Source organism: Dromiciops gliroides, chromosome 3, assembly GCF_019393635.1.
Source record: "Dromiciops gliroides isolate mDroGli1 chromosome 3, mDroGli1.pri, whole genome shotgun sequence".
Lineage (NCBI taxonomy): Eukaryota > Metazoa > Chordata > Mammalia > Microbiotheria > Microbiotheriidae > Dromiciops > Dromiciops gliroides.
In genome coordinates, this window is record NC_057863.1 from 558,442,561 (window position 1) to 558,462,538 (window position 19,978).

General features: G+C 38.0%; 1 protein-coding gene across 11 annotated transcripts in view; it reads right to left on the reverse strand.

Annotated features, from left to right (window-relative positions):
• DLG2 (discs large MAGUK scaffold protein 2) overlaps positions 1-19,978 on the reverse strand; it is a 2,692,860-nt gene that overhangs the window by 573,649 nt on the left and 2,099,233 nt on the right. For all 11 annotated transcript variants that reach the window (XM_043992745.1, XM_043992737.1, XM_043992735.1 and 8 more), the window contains one exon: positions 7,203-7,271. In XM_043992745.1, the coding sequence (XP_043848680.1) occupies positions 7,203-7,271 (69 nt within the window). The remainder of the gene's footprint in view (positions 1-7,202; positions 7,272-19,978) is intronic.

Genomic DNA, 19,978 nt, shown 5'->3' on the forward strand with positions numbered 1-19,978 from the left:
GCATGGTGACTTTGAAAAAAATAACTTCCCCTCCATTCCAGGCCTCAGTTTCCTTATTTATAAAATGAGGGGTTTGAAGTAATAGTTATGGTAGCACCACATTTTCTTACTCTGCTAAAGTACAAGCATTGTTAAGAGCAACCAAGTGGTTCATTAGATAGAATGTGAGCCTGGAGTCAGGAAGAATTGAGTTGAAATCCAACCTCTGTTAAGTCATTTAACCTTTGCCTAGCTGTAGTTTCTCATCTGTAAAATAGTGTTAATAAACAGCACTTAATTCCCTGGCTTGTGAAGATAAAATAAGATAATATTCATAAAGTGCTTTTCAAGGCTGAAAAATCCATTTGAATGCTAGCTATTTAATTGGTGATCATCATCATCATCATCATCATCATCATCATCTTCTTCTTCTTCTTCTTTTTCTGTTGGGTCTGACTCTTCCTGAGCCTATTTGGGGTTTTTGTGACAAAGATATTGGAGTGGCTTGCCATTATCTTCTCCAGGTCATTTTACAGATGAGGAAACTTGGGCAAACAGGGTTAAGTGATTTGCCCAGGGTCACACATCTAATGTGTGAGGTCAGATTTGAACTGAGGAAGATGAGTCTTCATGACTCCAGTCCCAACACTCTATTAACTGAGCCATCCAGCTTTCCATGGTGCCCATTGCCTTTCTGTAGGTAAGAAAACTAAAGATCAGGATGTTAAATAACTTGCCCAGGATCACATAACGAATACACAGCCATTATTGATGTCCATGTAACACATATAACATGTCTAATACTAAAATGCCATATGAACCAATGGTTTCCTGACTCCAAATTCAGAATTACTTCAACAATATTTCTCTGTCCCTTTGGACTAATTATTCTCCTAAGTATCTTTGAGTTCTAACACTTCATGTTTATGTTTTAGGCTCCCTTCCAGTTTTATCATTTTGTGAGTTTGTAATCTTATACACAAATCTCACTTAAGCTAACCCAAACAAATTATGATTTTAAAAATATCTCTTTATAGTTGGCAAAGTGCTTTACACACAATTCATTTGATCCTCACAACAACTCCATGAACCTTGTAAGATTATCATGCCCATTTTGCAGATAAGGAAAATGAGACTTAGAGAGGTTAAATGACTTGTCCTTTATCACATAACTATAAGTGCCAGAAGTGGAACATGAACCTAGTTTTCCCTTGATTCCTAGTCTTTTTCATGAAATCATGCAGCCTGTAAGGTAAGTGTCTATGTATCTTTTTTTTCCCGGGGCAATGAAGGTTAAGTGACTTGCCCAGGTAGTAAGTGTCAAGTGTCTGAGGTTGGCATTTGAACTCAGGTCCTCCTGAATTCAGAGCCAGTGCTTTATCCACTACACCAACTAGCTGCCCCCTATGTGTCCTATTTTTAGTGGTTTTCAAGACTGGATATTCTACAGCCAAAATTTTAAATTTTGTTTACAATTGGAAAGTTCTTGCTTATTTCCAACTGGACTTTGTTGCAATTTAAATTCAATTACTTGGAATTCTAGCCCTCAAAGGGAGATGAGGAATAGTCTTGAGACATTCTAACAAGATAATATGCCACTGGAAGAAGAAGGAATGAAAAGGGCACCTACTAGTATCCCCCACTAGAATATGAGCTCTTTGAGGGAAGGGACTGTAGTTGCTTTTTCCCCTCCTTTTTTTTCTTTTTCATATCCTCAGTGCTTAGCAAAGTGCCTGGTACTTAGTAGGCGTGTTATTAAATGTTTGTTAATGATGATTGTGCTCCCTTGGCACCTAGAATTATGCCCTGCATATTTTAGATAAGGAATAACACATATGATGATATCTTGGGAAATAGCTCTTAAGTCATCCTGTATCTCTAAATAAGTCCAATACCAATAATGTTTCTGAACTGTACAGAATTATAATTTGTCCGTAATTTTTCTTTACTCTTCCCTCAATCCTCTTTGCTTTCATTATAACTTTTTTTAGATGAGAAGGATCTACACTGAAAACAAATAGAGGCTACTATGAAAAATTTAATTTTGACCTTTAGCATGTATTACACACACACACACACATACACATATGCATGTATATATGATATCCCTAAAGTCAATGAAGTTTTAAGTGATTAAATACATAAATACACATATATATTATTAAATACATATAAATACATTTAAGAGATTAAGTACATGTGTAGATGTATAGATACACATAGACAAACATGCATATCTACATACACTTTTTTTTCTCCATTGACAATTCTGATTCTTTTTCCAAATCCTATATCAGTAGGACCAAGAGAGCCAAAACACAGAAAAAGAACTCCATTGTTCAGTGGTAGATCTAACTGGCACTTGAATGAGATCTCAGTAGGATTTATACCCCTATTTTAATGTAAATATTAATTCCTATTAAGTGGAATGAACTCAAATGATGACTTAGACTCACTCCACCAATGGGGATTGCACTTGTTAAATTGGGATATGCCACTCCAAAGGACAGCACAGAGATTAATTCCTGACTCCAACTTGGTATAATCAGTCATTAAATATTTTCTTAAGCTTTGTTAACTTGAAAACAAATGGCCTTTTATTTTCCTTTTTAATTAAGTGATCCTTCTACCCCCCAGTAAAGAATGAGTATCAGTCTTATACTTTACTAAAATCTTATTCAAAAGGAACCCTTGGGCTGGATGAATAAAGCATTAGAAGATGTGTGTGTGTGTGTATATGTATGTGTGTTTGTGTGTATTAATCCCAGAAGAGTTTTTACAATTGTGAATGTTTTTCAAATATCTGATAAGAGAAATCAGAAAAACATAGCAAAACAGAAGACTGATTAAGCTCCTTCTATGATGCTGTTTTCCATCAATCTCAGAGAGCTCTATGTATAATCCCATCAGTCTAACAACTTTGTTCTTTCTTTTTCTAATTTAAGATACCTTAAAGAAAGAAAAAAAATCATTTTTTTCTGTATGAAAGAATTTAAAACTCTAGTAGTAACAACTTATTTTCCTCCCTTTCTTTCTCTCTTGTCTTTTCCCCAACTTTTGTTCTCCCTTTTCTTCCTAGCTTCCTTCCTTCCTTCCTTTTTTGTTTAGCTTTCCTTTTTCCTTTATATCTGTTCACATAACCCTGAAATTATAAATTTCTAGCTCTTCACTTTTGCCCTACTTCATTAAAAAAAAAACAAACAACTCCAGATTTAATGGTAATTCAACAGGACATTACATATCTTTGAGTTGGGAGGAAATTTAGCAGTCATTTAGTCTGGAAACTCCATTCCTGCCTTATCCTCATCAAGTCTGGTTACCCTTTTTCACATGTTCCCTGACACAGTGGGCCAAGAATAGGATTTCTTCTGTTCCTGCATTCTCACTGCCATTTCCCATACCCTTCCTCTGCCAGTCAATAGCCTCTCTTCCTCTGAAGTTCATTCTCTTAGTCTTAGATCCTTGTTGCTGTTATCTACTGACCTCCAGGTTACTCCTTTCCTCACCCCACCCACTCCCCCTTTCCTTTCTTAAGGAGATGAGTAACTGGCTTAGACTCTCTTCAAAATCAACCTCTTTCCCTTATACTTGGTTACATCTATATATGGGCAGCTAGGTGGTGCAGTAGAGAGAGCAGGAGTCAGGCATATCTGAATTCAGATCTGGCCTCAGACATACAGCTAGTAAGCTGTATGACCCCTATTTGCTTTAGTTCCTCATCATACTGGAAAAGGAAGTGGCAAATGACTCAGTATCTTTGCCAAGAAAACTTCATGGACAAAGTCCATGGTGAATAATAACAATAATACCTCTCTCTCTCTCTCTCTCTCTCTCTCTCTCTCTCTCTCTCTCTCTCTCTCTCTCTCCCTCCCTCCCTTCTTCCTTCCCTCCATCAATCCATTTAGAGTTATGAACCCTCAGTTCACCAGATTCCCTTATCTATAGCTTTGTCCTATCTCAGGCCACTTCTAGGAATGGCATACCCTTGACAATTATCTATAACTGTTTAACCTCCATGATATTGAACTTTGAAATGATCAAATCATCATAATTTCCTTCCTTTTTATCTCTTTCTATGTCTTACTCCCTCAAAACCTATTCTTTATCCTCACTTTGTGGTCCATCCTTTCTTCTCTCTTGTCCCAGTCTAGGAGGTTTTCCTTTATTTTCTCAACACCTTGACTACATGATAAATACAATGTCTTCCACTCTTGTTTCCCTTGCCTCCTTGTTCTACCACTCTCCATGACATGCCAATCCTCCATCCTGGATCACTTCCAACAGCTACTTTATCTATTCTCTACCTTGTATACTTGCTCCCATTCTACCCCACCCCACCCACCCCATCCTATCCCACCCTACCCCTTCCCACTCCACTCTCTCTCATTTTCAATCTTACCTTGCCTTCAAAATGGTCAGATTTACCCTAACCTTAAAAAACCAAATCTTCACTTGACCTTGCCACTACCACAAATACCACCTTATATCTTTTCTCCCTTTCAATGGCAAGCTCCCAGAAATACTTATCTACATTTATTACTTCTACTTCCTCATTACCTACTCATTTCCCAACCCCTTCTACTTTACAAACTCACCATGCAGAAAAACTGTTCTCTTCAAGATTATGAATGCTCACTTAACTGATAAATCTAATGTTTTTGTTTGTTTGTTTGTTTTTGGTCAGTCCTCATTCTCCTTGACCTTTCTGCTACCTTTGACACTGTTCCAAACCTCCTTCTGGACTCCTCCATTGACTTCTGTGAAACTGTTCACTTCTTGTATTCCTCTTGCCATTAAGGCTCCCCTACCCTTCACCCCTTATTGGATAATTATTGATTTTTAGGACTCTGTCCTAGAATCCCCTTTCTTCACTCTCTACACTTGATTTCTTGGAAGTCTCCTAACTTTTTAAGGATACAAGTATCTTTCTAAATCAGCAGCACCCATAACTTTTAATATAAATACATACATACATACATACAAGCAATAATATTTTTTTTGCAGGACAATGAGGGTTAAGTGACTTGCCCAGGGTCACACAGCTAGTAAGTGTCAAGTGTCTGAGGCCGGATTTGAACTCAGGTCCTCCTGAATCCAGGACCAGTGCTTTATCCACTGTGCCACCTAGCTGCCCCAAGCAATAATAATTTACTATTGGATATTTTTTCCTTGATATCTCATTGATATACAAAATGTAAAATATCCAAAAAGTAACCAGTTAGGTTCCTCCTAAACCTACATTTCCTTACACTTTTTTATTTCCATAGAGGACACAGCCATCCTTTTAGACATCCAGATTTACAACCTTGGAGTCAACCTTGAGTATTTCTTGCCCTCATTATCTCTATACAATCAGTTGTCAGGTTTTGTTAATTCTTGTACCATAAAATCTGTTGCATCTTCCTTCTTAAAATGACAAGAGCTAGTAATTTATATATCACTTTCAAGTTTACAAGGCTATTCACTAATATCATCTTATTTAACCTCATAGCAAGTCTATGGGCTAGGAACTATTATTACCACCACTATTTTGTAGTTGAGGAAACTGAGGAAGACAGAGGTTAAGTAGTTTTTCCAGATCATACACATAACAGATGTCTCAAGCTTACTTAGGAAAACTCAGGTCTTCCTAACTACACTTTAGCCATTGCCCTTGAGATCTCTCATATAAACTCTTGCAATAGCCCCTCATTTGGTCAGCTTGCTTTGGCTTGCCATTCCATTCTTTATATAACTGCCAAAATAATCTCAAATTAATATTATATTAAATATTATATCATAAATGGATATCAGGCAAGTAACTTAGAAGCCACTGAGTCTAACTTTCTCATTTTACAGATGAAGAAATTGAGGCTTAGAGATTGTGAAAGGCTTAGTCACACAACTAGAAAGTATCTGAGGTAGGATTTGAACTAGGTCTTCTTGACTCCTAGTCCAGTAGCCTATCCACTATGCCATGCTACCACTCCTAAATTGAAGGACTAATTATGCCATTTCCTTATTCAAAAATCTCCAGTGGCCTCCTGTCAACTCTGAGATTAAGTATAAATCCCTCAGTTTGGCTGGCTTCAACCTAATTTCTTATCCTAAAATAATTTTATTCCTCTTTTCACATTCCAGCCAAATTGGACTGTCAATTGTTTTCTTAACTCCACACACTATTTCCCATTTCCCTACCTCTGCACAATCTGTATCCCATGTCCAGAATGTACATCTTCTTTATTTCTGCCTCTCAGAAACCTTACCTTGCTTCAGGGTTCAACTCAGCTGCCAAATATTCTGTGAAACCTTCCACATTTTCCCCATTGTCAAGTGCTCTCTCTCTCTCTCTCCTGGATTTTTCTTGTACAATATTTATTCTCATAGATATTGTAGCTCCTTTGTACAGGGGTTCCTAAACATTTTTGGGTCATGATCTCCTTTGACAGACTGGTAAAGCTCATAGACCTCTTCTCAAAATAACGTTCTTAAGTGCACTAAATAAAATAGATAGGATCACAAAGGAAAACCAACTATATTGACACAGTTTTCAAACTTTTTAAAACCTAAGTTTAAGGGTGTCTAGTACAGTATAAGATCCTTGAGGGCAGGGATAGTTTCATTTTTGTCTCTGTGTCCCCAGTTTCTAGTGCAGTGACTCGCGCAAAATAGGAATATAATAAATATTTGCTTAATTGATCCTAGTTAAACCTAGAATCACAGAATTACAAAATAGGACAATCTCAGAAGTTGAAAGGTGACTTCTAAGGTCATCTAGCCCAACCCACATCTGAAAACAAAGTCTTCTGTCAATGTCTGACAAGAAGTCATTCAGCCTCTTTGGACATAATTCCAGATTGCTTTCCAAAATGGTTGGGTCAGTTCACAATTCCGCCAACAATGAATAGTGATGGGTAGCTTACTATCTCTTAAAGAAGCCCATTTTCCTTTTGGGTTCTGCCATGAATAGTTAACTCCCTAGTCCAATTGTGATGAGTTTATTAGAAATTGCAATATTTATTTCAAACACAAAGCATCTATCAGATAATAGTAGCTAAATTAATAAGAAGAATCACCACTACTACTTTTAATTTGCCTAAATCCCACCCTTAGGGTTGAGTAGTATTTACTCATGAGCATCAAGCCCTCATAAGATGTGTCTGTCTGCTCCTCATCTGGGTAGCCCATCTGTGCTCAATATGTGACATTCTGTCAGAATGGGATCTCTGGAATGCTTTGCTTACCCCTCCAGGGAGATGGCTCGCTGTAGAGTCATTGAGGGCTGACGAGTCGTAGTACTGTGCTGAGAATGACTGTATGAAAAAAGAAAGGAGGGTGAAACCCACAAAAAAATCTGACTAAAGAGTCTTTACACATTCTACTCATTTCTGCTCTTACTATGTAAGAAAGGGTGAGGACTTCATATATTAAAATAATACCTGATATTCATCTGGGACATTTTAAGGGCTACAGAGTGCTTTAGGGTTTCTAAAATACTTTCCTCACATCAATCCTGTTAGGTGGATAGTGTAAGCGTGATTAGATTAATTTTACAGATCATAGGGTCATGGATTTAAAGCTGGAGGGGACCCTAGAAGGCCCTTCCCTGATTTTGCTGATGGAGGAACAGAAGCCGCAGAAGGGGAAGATAATTGCCCAAAGTCACAAAGCTAGTGAGCAGCAGAGCTGAGGCTCCAACCCATGCTTCTCAGCACCAGCCCTAAACACTCTTTCTGCCATGCTATAAGGGCAGCTAGGTGGTGCAGTGGATAGAGAGACAGAACTGGATTCAGGAGGACCTGAGTTCAAATCTAGCCTCAGATATCTACTAGTTGTGTGACCCTGGGCAAGTCACTTAGCCCTGTTTGCCTCAGTTTGCTTATCTGCAAAGTGAGTTGGAGAAGAAAATGGCAAACCACTACAGTATCTTTGCCAAGAAAATTCCAAATAGGGTCACGAAGAGTGAGACACAACTGAAAAATGACTTAACAAAATGATGCTGTAACAAGTACCACCAATTATTTCTGTGTATTTAATCAGATATAGCTTCAACCTTCTCATTTCACCAGGGACAGTGGGATCAAAAATGTAAAAAAGGAAGGGATATTAGAGGGCATGTTGTCCACCCAAGCTTCATTTTTACAGACAGAGGAACTGAGGTTCATACAAGCAAGGATTTGAATCCAGGTCCACTGGTGCCTAATTATCTTGATGCAACATTTTCTTGGATAATTCTTTTAATTTTTGTATAAAATTTGATTACAGTAAATGCCATGAAAAGGTGAAACATGGCATTGTTTATAAAAATGTAAAATAATAAATTCAGAAAATCATGGGATTAAAAAACCCCAGAATTCCAATGCTGTATTGTGGACTGATAGTGACTCTGAGGCATTGCAAACTATACTAGAGACACAAAGGTTTTAAAAGTTGCTGCAAAACAAAAAAACAATTGGATATAAGCCTGATGATGTATTGCTGTTTCTCTACCATTTGCTGAACCACTGGGGGAAAGCTCATGATCAGAAGTTTGAAATCTGAGTGAGTAGAGGAAGTTTCCACTTCATTGATGAAATCACATGTCTTTTAAAGCTTCAATGAAGAGACATGATTGGCAAAGTGGGAAGAATGAAGCTATGTCCCATTAGAACCAAAGACCTTTAAAGAAAATGAATTTTGCAGAAATACTAGAAGTGCTTATTATAGCATAGTAAAAGCAATGCTATAGGTCACATACTATTACAAGGTAACATTCCACTATTTGTGAGCTAAAGACATAAACAAGTAGCTTGTAGGACACTTCCTTCACTCTCCCATTCAAAACAAAACAAAATAAAACAATCCTTTACACTGACTCTGGTAGACAGACAGTCATCTAAGCTTTGTTATAGAATGGGAGATTACTAGAGAGGCAGAGTGATGAGGAAGATAGGGTGCTGGAATTGAGTCAGGCCAGACCTGGCTTCAAATCTCATCTCTGAAATATAAGCAAGTGACCCACACACTATCCCTCTCTTTCCTCATCTGTCAAATGGGCAAAATAAATGAGGCTTGTTATACATCCTTGACAATGGTTACTGTGAGAATCAACATGACATTGCATGTAAAGTACTTTGCAAACATTAAAATGCTATATAAAGTACTATGTTATTAGCAAAGTAGCTTATTATATCGTTGAACAGGAATAGTTTCTTTGTGTGTATTTTCTTTTTCTTTTCAAAAAATTTTTCTTTTTCTTTTCTTTTTTTTCTTTGTGTGTATTTTCTGACCATCCATCTGAGTTCTGTCAGGATGATGTGCTAGGTTGTAAGCCTCTTGAGGGCAGCAACCATAACCTCTTTTTTGTATCTTCCACAGTACCTAAGGTAGTGCTTTGCTCACAGTGGGCAGTCAATGAGTGTTTATAACTTGATGGGCTGTATCAGTTATAATGAATAATTAGTGTGATACACTAGGTATTGTCAATCAATTAACAATAAGTACTTACTATATGTCAAGCACAGCTCTAAGCTTTAGAGATACCAAGAAAAAGCAAAAACAGTCCCTGCCCTCAGGGAGCTTACATTCTAATTGGAAAGACAACACACAAATTTATCAGTATACACAAGGTACATGCAGAGAAAATGGAAAATAACCTTAAAGGGGAAACCATTATGAGATGTTTTTTCCTTAAGAACAATAATTATTTAAACAAGCTTAATCAGTCAATACTTCATATGCCACAAAAATGTCATTGCTGAGGATAAAAAAATGTGTGTAAGAATATCCTATTCTTAGTGCAAGTACCACACCTTAGCTAACAGTAGTTTTGCTTTTTTCTAAAATGAGACTCAGAGATATCAGTCATAGATCAATGAGAGATCTCTTTTTCATCTCCCACAACTTGCTTCACAGCTTCTAATCTACTGAACAGGTATTTTGTATAATGATTTTCTGTGTTTGTCTCTTCTCAATTTACCAGACTAAATACTCCATGAGGGGCAGCTAGGTGGTGCAGTGGATGGAGCTCTGGGACTAGAGTAAGGAAGACTCATCTTCCTAAGTTCAAATCTGGCCTCAGACGCATACTAGCTGTGTGACCCTGGGAAAGTCACTTAACTCTGCTTCAGTTTCCTCATCTGTAAAATGAGTTGGAGAAAGAAATGGAAAACCATTCCAGTATCCTTACCAAGAAAATCTCAAATGGGGTCATGAAGAGATAGACATGACAGAAACTAATGAAAAACAACACACTCCATTGAGGACAAGGACTGGGTTTTATTTAAATTTTTTTTCTCTTTCTCATGTTCTCTTGTCCCCCAGGCCTCATCCAGTCTTCTGCATGCAGTATACATTTGATTTAATAAAGTGATAATTGAAAGAAAACTAAAGGAAGGCTCCCAGCAGACTGGATGGGCCCTATGTAATGGCAAGCTTGTTGCATTCTAAGGAAAAGGAGTGGGCTGAATATTGTCTCATTGGAAGCAATACCTAAATTAATGATGCCCTGGAGCCAATGCAGTTCTGGAATACTGTTGAATGAATTACTACAGGAATCTGATTTGTTTCACCACCACTTTCCAGGCACTCTTTTTTTTTTTTTTTAATGCAGGGCAATGGGGGTTAAGTGATTTGCCCAGGGTCACACAGCTAGTAAGTGTCAAGTATCTGAGGTCGGATTTGAACTAAGGTACTCCTGAATCCAGGGCTGGTGCTTTCCACTGTGCCACCTAGCTGCCCCCAGGCACTCTTAATAAATACACTAATAATCATGGATAGATTACCTTCTAAAAAAAATCAGCAGTGACATTAGTTAGGTGAAATGCAAAAATGACATAACTACAAAAGGACATGTCACATGTTTATATTCCATACTAACCCTTTCATGCTCATACACAAAATCAACCCAATTCTCTTAGTGTGTAAATTATTCTTTGGGAGTAAACTTAGAGTTCTGTGTTATGAAATTACTCTTTCAATGATGGTGCTTTATTATAGAATCTTCTAGAGACCCCAAAGCATTGTTTTTAAGCATGGGTAGTAAGGTCAGATACAGTATATTTCATGAGTGCTCAAGAAATGCAGGTTAATTCAGAGATATTTTATTGTGAAAAATGTATTGGAAGAGGAGGTTTGTCTTTCAGTCCCAGATTTTCCAGTAACTAGCTGTGTGCCCTTGGGCAAATGTCTTTATCTTTTCATTTTTTCTGAAACTCAGCTTCTTTACATGAAAAATGATGGGCTGAGACCAAATGATCCCTTCCAGTTCTAAGCTGCTCTGTTTATGAAAACAGAATCATACCTTTAGAGCTAGAAGAGATCTAAGAGGTCATCTAGTCTAATTATCCCATTTGGCTGATAGGGAAACTAAGACCTAGTGACCCAAGGTAATGAAGCAGGCGTTTGAACTGAGGTCATCTGATTCCTAATCAAATGGTCTTCCTAAAACATCATGCTGCCTTTCATTAAGTGATGAATGAAATACCCAAGAGACAGAGCTTCTGGGCATATAATGATCAATTTATTAATTAGGATAGCTAATAAGCAATAAATGGATGGTCAGTGGTTTCTGAAGGCAACCAAAGACAAAATACATGGAGACCCTGAAAACTTTAAACAATCCTAGAAAGGGAAATCCCCTTGACAACTGAAAATCAGCCCTGATTGGTGGACATTTAATGACATGTGAGTTAGAAGTCTTTAAATCCTTCTACTGATATTGTGGCTTGATCATGAGACTTAGATGCCTCCAGCAATCTGGACAGTGGAATCCATCTCCATCCAAACTAGTTTGGTTGTTTTTTTTTCCCCCTTCATGAGCTGGGTCACTCTAAACTCTAATGGAGGGGTACAAGAACAAGGACTTACTTCCTCAGGGTAAGAACTAGTTCTCACTGGATTTTATTTACAGTCTAAAAAGAAATAAGATCTCCTAGTTGGGTGGGGTCCTGCCAAAGACTGAAGAGCATATACCTTGAGAGTTAGGGTTATCTCAATCAGCCATGTCCTCCAGAGGCTGACCTTCCACGGGAGCTGGGCCTCAATAGATAAATAGAGGAGAAAAAGTCTGGATCCCAATTTAATAATTGATTATTTGAGTTTGTTTGTTTGTTTGTTTGTTTTGCAGGGCAATGAGGGTTAAGTCACTTGCCCAGGGTCACACAGCTAGTAAGTGTCAAGTGTCTGAGGCTGGATTTGAACTCAGGTCTTCCTGAATCCAGGGCCAGTGCTTTATCCACTGTGCCACCTAGCTGCCCCCTTAATAATTGATTATTAACATAATAGAAAAATAATATTTCTTAATTACTAAGAGACAGGTTAATAGAGCATTTATCAACTGTTTACTATGTGTCAGGGACATAGTAATTGTGGAAATGGAAAGAAGCATAGGAGTTAATCTCATTTAATCCTTTCTTTTTATAGATGATAGATTAATGGATCTTAGAAGCATTTGCTTCTACACTTTTCCACTCATGTTATTGGATTCCTAGATATTAGCCCAAAGAGGCACTATGAGACCAGTTTTATGCTAAGATAGGTAAGTGCTAGGAAATTATTATCTTAATGTACTTTACACTTGTGGATCCTTAAGGTCCAAATTCTGGCCTCTATGGATTGGCATGATTTCAGCAGAAATGCAAGTTCGAACACTGGTCTTTCTAACCATGAAAGTAGAAAGCGCAGGAGATATGTGAAGCAAGAAGTCCAGGGAGCCTCTAGTGGGCAAGCTCTAGTGAAAATACTGTGATCACTTCACACAATTAGATGGTATAGTACAACTTCTGGGACTACCAAAGGGAATGAAAAGTCCAGCCTTTAAAGTGAAAACATGTACTGGAGCAAGTCCCAAATTCACAGCAATTGACTCCTATCATGAAGTGCTCCCTGCTCTCTGAGCGATGTTGACAGCCTATTCCAATAACATAACACTCTTTTAAAATTTTTGTTTCAACCACAATGCTGGTGGATCCTGGGGATCAGTTTTTTGTCTAGTTCCCTATAGGGTGAAGGATTGAAAAAGGAAACAACATCAGTGTTCTCATGATGTCTAGTTATTTATTAAGTCAACTGAAAGGAGACCACTAGAGCATGTTGAAGAGAAATTCTAACTCAGAAAATGGAAGCAGAATCAGGAGAGGGATAAACAGTGTCCCACAGGGGCAGCCAAAGCCACATTTGCCACACAGTCACAGGCAGGGAGGGGAATGCCATGTCTGGTAAAGAGAGAGAAAGCCCACTTAATACCTATGGACTCATTTTTCTTCTTCACTTCTTTCCCATGCAACCAATCAACTCCTAGAATTAAAAAAGCCAGTGGTGAGGAGAAACATGGTGCTGGGCATATATCAATGCACAGCTGCTTAGCTCTGACATGCCATGGCAAATCATTACAGGATGGCTACTGTGTAATTTGTAGGCATGTTGTGATGAATGTTGCAAAACTAAAGAGACATTCCTCGCCCATAGTAGTCTGGGAATCCAAGTTGTCATGAGTCTGCTTGCTTGAGTTGCACCTGAGTCTCCATGCCTTTTTGGGTTCACTTTGCTACTGGTCAGGCCTAAGGTGGATATCCTCTCCATCCTGAAAGGCTGGAGGTGTTTGGGTAGAGTACTCATTGTCTGAATTTGTGGGTAAAAGGAAGGCATTGGATGGAATTCCTGGGTTGGTTGGACTGGGAAGGGGATAAGGGTGAGGGAAAAGCTGAATGAAACTGGTCCTAGATTTTACTACTAGAATAACTTTTCAAGAGTGTGTTCCCGAGGCTCTTTTCACCCTTTGTGACTGGTGGCACAATGGATAGAGTGAATAGAATTTTGGGCCTGGAGTCAGGAAGACCCGAGTTTAAATTGAGCCTCAGATACTTTCTGACTGTGTGACTCTAGAAGAGGCATTTAGCTTCTGTTTGCTTCAGTTCCTCTACTGCAAAATGGGGTTAATAATAGCACCTATCCTGCAGGGTTGTGTGGACCACATGAGATAACAGTTGAAAAAAGGTCTTAGCACAGTGCCTGGGACACAGTAGGCATTATATTAATGCTTATTCCATTTCCCCTCCCTTTACCTCTTGCATGAATCAATCCACAAAGGCAAGACCAATTCCCTTATTATCACAGTGCTAATTCTAAATGGAAAATCTATGTTAGCATCAGCCAGGACAGATGTGGCCCTGCCTTATTTTATAGATTTGGTGACATGCTAAATTAGATTATCATGGACATATGTCTGGGGGTTATTTTAAAAGACTAGGGGAAGGGAAGGTATCTTTGCAATAAAAGCCCTATTAGTTTTCTATTCATTTCAGTGCAGAATAAAAAAAAAGAGGATCACAAAGGCCATTTTTCAATAATTCTCTTATCTTCAAAATGACAAAAAAGGTCCCAAAGTGCTGTCTGCAGCAATGGCATTTGCTGAGTGATATCTGGCATACTTGCTCTGTTAAATTAAGAATGATCTTTGAGTACAAGTATTTAAATCACAGTATTAAGCACAGGACAAAAAAAAAAACATACCTATTTTTGATGGATGACTTTTTAATTTGCTCATTATTTGGAAGTATGTGAGCCAGGATAAAGGGTCCTTATAACATTGTAATGTTAGATGACTCTGTCTCAGAGGGAATTTCAGAAAGGGGCTCTCTTTTTTGATCTTTATTGGCTAATAGAGTATGCTTGTTTAATTTGATTCTTAACAACCAGCCTAATTTGGGAAAAGCCTCTATGACTGCACAAAATTCTATAATTAAACAATTTTTTCTGGGTGCTTTTGGAACTTATTTTTACTAAGCACCCAGTATTGGGTATAGCATTGGACATGGAATCAGGAAGAAGAATTTAAATCTTGCCTCAGCTTCTACCACTTGTGCAACCCTGGGTAAGTCACTGAACTTTTCTGTGTCCTAGTTCATCATCTGTAAAATGAGGGAGTTGGATTACATGATCTCTATCGTAATTTTCAACTCTAAATCTATGTTTCTATGACATAGATACTTACCTCAAACTATGAATAATTTAATGTGGGTGAAGTATGGTGATGCAGTGATAGAGTGCCAGACCTGGAATCAGGAAGACTCATTTTTGTGAGTTTAAATCTGGCCTCAGACACTTACTAGTTGTGAGACCTTGAGCAAGTCACTCAACTCTGTTTGCCTCCATTTCATTATCTGTAAAATGAACTGGGAAAGGAAATGGCACACTTCCCCAGCATCTTTGCCAAGAAAACCTCAAATGGCACCATGAAGAGTCAAACACAACAACAAGGCAGAACAAACACATGGAAGAAAATAGACCACACAATATAATGGAAAGTAGTCAAGTAGAATTAGAAGACCTAGGTTCAAGTCCCAGCTATACCACTTTATCTTGGGCAAGTCATTTTACTTTCCTGAGCCTCAGTTTCTTCATTTGTAAAACAGAAACAATAATACTTATATTAACTTTCTCCACAGGGTTGTAGTTGAGATGAACTTATATAATCTATGTAAAATCAATGTAAAATACTTTGTAAATGCTAAAGCATTTAAATGTAAACTGATGAATGAATGGAGCATTTATTAAGCCCTGATTATGTGCTAAGCTTTGGGGATACCAATAAAAAGGCAAAAGAGTCCCTGCTCTTCTTCTGATGGGGAAGACAACACACATGGTGGGCTTCAGCTTCAAGATGGAAAGAAAGGAGTTGAAAAAAATTCAAAAAGGTGGAGAATGAGGAGGAGGAAGTTGTTGCTTTGAGTTTTTCATCATGATGGCTATTGTCATCTTTACCCACATCTTCTTCCTCATCTTTTTCACCATCCTTATTGTCTGCATTCAACACTTAAAAGAACTATTATTTCACTCTGCATGTGCCCTCCCCCGGCACAAATGATGTTGTGGTTGGTGTTTTAGCAAATGGTCTTTCAGAGTTCCTATGGCTATGAAAAGTTATCACACTATGGCCAAGCTGGTGATGAATTTCTCCAAGTTTAGCTAGAATGGTTCTCAGACTCAAGACATTTATCCCATATCCAAAACCATACTGAAAACCTTCCTAGCACAACAGAAGTGCATGATAGAAGAACCTGGAAGTGTTGACCCTCTGCCACAACTGCCTTGAAGAACCAGGGGTCACTACCAAACAAGATAGCTGTGTAGAATTATTTGTTATTTGAGGTTTTTATGACCCCATCTTTTGGCTAGAATTTAAAAAACTCCACACCAGAGGAGGATTTTTGTATAAGTCAGTCAGTCACTCAATCCACAAGCATTTATTAAATTTCTACTCTGGGCCAGGTACTGTGCTAAGTACTGTGGACATAATGACAAAAGACAGTACCTGCCCTCAAAGAGCTTACAGTCTAGTGGAGACTTTAATAATTACTCACATATATGCATAAATTTGGGTATATAGTATGTGTGTATAAATAAAAATAGGAAAAGGGACTGAACCAAGGACTTCATCAACACAATGAAATTCCAGATGAGGAAACCTCCTCTACCCATTTAGGTAGATACCTTCTCTTCAATTTATAGTCCTACAAAATTGCCTGGAGTGCTGAGAAGTTTAATAACTTGCCCAGGGTCACACAAATAACATTTGGAAGAGGCAGATATTTGAACTAAAATCTTCCTGGCTATGGAGACAGCTCTTTATCCACTATGACATGCAGCCTTTTATATAAAAATATAATATAATACATATATATGATATATATCTATCTCTATATAGACATATATATATATATATGACCTGTTATCTGTCTGTCATCTGTCTATATATGTATCTATGTACCAATGTATCTATAATCTATGGATCTATCATCTATGTATGTATCATCCATCCATCATCTATGTATATCCATCTGTCTGTCTGTGTATGTATCTATCTATGTATCTATGTCTCTATGTATCTATCTATCTATCTCACAGTCCTAGGGAGTTGCCTGGGGAAGTGAGAAAAGTTATTTGTTTAGGGTTATATAGCATGTATCAGTCAGAATCAGGATACAAACTCAAGTCTTTCTGACTCCAAGGCTGGCTGTCTCTCTACTATACCATGCTGCCTTTCGATGGATTAAAAAAAATCAGTGGAATTTATGGGTAGACTTTTGAAAAGAGGAAATAAATGCCCTTCTTGACAAAGTGCTTCCAAGCATCACACTAATATTTGGGACAAAAGTTCTGTTCAATAGCATACGTCTCCCTTTAGGACCGGGACGTGGGTCATCTTGCCTTGTCTCTACTTCCTTTCTATTCCAAGGTTGAATTTTCTGCATCTTTATAATTATGCAAAAGAGTCTCCTACAGTAATCTTCAGTTGGAGATGAAAAATATATTATAATCAGTTCCCTCTACAAACAGCAGTGCCAGCATGAGATCAATTCAACCCTCGGAGATTGATTATCTTTTTAAGTTCAGTCGATATGTTTCACCCCTAGCTCCTAGGAATTAAGCACCTCCAAAATGAAAATGTCATAGGCTTTCCAGGCTTTCTGAAAGCCACCTTGGAGAAACATCAGGGGAATGAGGCACCATGGAATAGTGAAAATAGCATCAGACCTGAAGTCCAGAGTCCTTGGTTCTAATTCTGGCTTTAGACCTACCTCTTATGTGACTGTGAGAAGTAACTTCAATCTCAGTTTTCTCATCTATAAAATAGGGTTAACAATATTTATAGTATCTAATTTACAGTGTTGTTGTGAGGGAAGTGCACTTCCTTTTTTTTTAACCTCAAAGTACTATAGAAACAATAACAATTACTACTACTACTACTATTACATTACATTTATTATATATTATACTACATCATATCACATCATATCATACTATACCATACCATACCATACCATACCATACCATACCATACCATACCATACCATACCATACCATACCATACCATACCATACCATACCATATCATATCATATCATATCATATCATTACAGTCTTTGTGCTGGAAATGTATTATGGCTATAAACTGTATGTTATGATTTATGTCTCCACCAATAACTTAACCAAGGCATGCAAGTGGTGGTGTATTTAGCTGGGGCACAGAGAGTAGGTGAGGGGCCAAGAGGCAGGGGCTAAACTATAGCCTTGCCTGTCTTGCTACAGTGTGTTTACAAAGAGAGCTTGAAGGAGCAGTATGGTCAATAGTCTGTTAAATAAATGAAGAAACTCTCTGCAGTGTTCCACAAATAAATCACTAAGCCACGGAATCAGAAGTTTAGAGCTAGGACCATAAATCTTAAAGATGGAAGAGACTTTAGAGGTCATTTGAGCCAATCCTCCCCTGCATCCTTCCCCAGCCATACATGAAAAAGCAGGGAATCCTTTTCATACTATCTCAGTTCAAAATGTCTAGCAGGGAATTTATACTAAAGATAAGGAGGGAGGCAGTAAGAGAGCACCTAGCTGTCCTTGATGAATTCACATCACCTGGTCCAGATGAATTATATACTCAGATCTTAAAAGAACTGTCAGATATGATTGATGACCTACTGTCAGTTATATGTGAAAAATCATGGAACATGGAAAAGATATCACAAGGCTAGAGAAGGACAAATATCTCGATTTTCAAAAAAGAGAAGGCAACAGTGTTTGCAAACTATTGGCCACTGAGAGTGACTTCAACTCCTGGAGAAATTCTAGGATAGATTATATGATTGGGGAATATTTGGAAAAGGAAGCAGTGATCTCAAAAAACTAGAATGGCTTCCTCAACAAAAGTTCATACCATACTAATTATATTTCCTTTATTTTGGACAGGATTATTAAACTGGTAGATAAGGAAATGCTGGAGATATAGTTTAACCTAGTTTTTAGCAAAGCTTTTGATAAATATTGTATACCCATCTCTATGTGGCAAGCAATCTCCACTGGATTACCCTAGGGGTCTTTGTGTGGCTCTATGCTCTATATTTTTATTTTTTTATAATTTTTATTTTTTTGCAGGGTAATGAGGGGTAAGTAACTTACTCAGGGTCACACAGTTAGTAAGTGTCAAGTGTTTGAAGTTGGATTTGATCTCAGGTCCTCCTGAATCCAGGGCCGGTGCTTTATCCACTGTGCCACCTAGCTGCCCCCTGGCCCTATGCTCTATAATGCTTTTATCAATGACTTTGATAAAACTGTAGATGGTGTGTTCTTTAATTTTGCAGACAATAGTAAACTAGAAGGGACAATTGCCATGCTGGATGATGGTAAAGACCAAAAAGAACCTTGAAAGGCTAAAGAATTGGGCTGAATCTAACAGGATGAAATTCAATAGGAATAAGTATAAACTCATTTAGGAAGAAAAAAGAATCATATTCGCCAATAAAATATGGGGGACAAAAAGTGAGACAACATCTGTTATGAAAAAGAAAAAAAAAGTTCTGGGGGATTTTAGTGGACTAAAAGTTCAATGCAAATATCAGTATGATGTGGCAGCCCCCAAAAGCTAAGGGATCTTTTTGTTCAGTCATATCTGACTCTTCATGACCCCATATGGGATTTTCTTGGCAAACACACTGGAGTGGTTGGCCACCTCCTTCTCCAGTGGATGAAGGCAAACAGATGTTAAGTGACTTGCTCAGGATCACACAGCTTGTGAGTATCTGGGGCTAGATTTGAGACCATGTCTTCCTGATGCCAGGCTCAGCGCTTTATCCACTAAGCCACCTAGGTGCTTCGTGATTTTGGGCTGCATTAAATGACTGCAGCTTTCAGGAATAGGAAGAGAATATTTCCACTGTACTCTGCCCTGATCCGATCTTATATCTTACATATTGATTTCATTTGTGGGAACCACAGTTTCAGAAGGGTTTTGAAAGTCCGTATGATGTCCACAAAAGGGTAACCACAATGGAAGAGGTCATGATGTATGGGGATAGACTGAAGAGAATGGGAAAGGTCAGCCAGGAGAAGAGAATCCTCAGAGGGGATGTGATGGATATCTTTAAACATTTAAGGCATTAGACTTTTCTATTAATATCCCAGAGGATAGGACCAAGAGCAATAGAGGAAGGTGCAAAGAGGCTAATTTAGGTTTCAGTTTTTTTGGGGAAAATTCCTAACAATTGCAA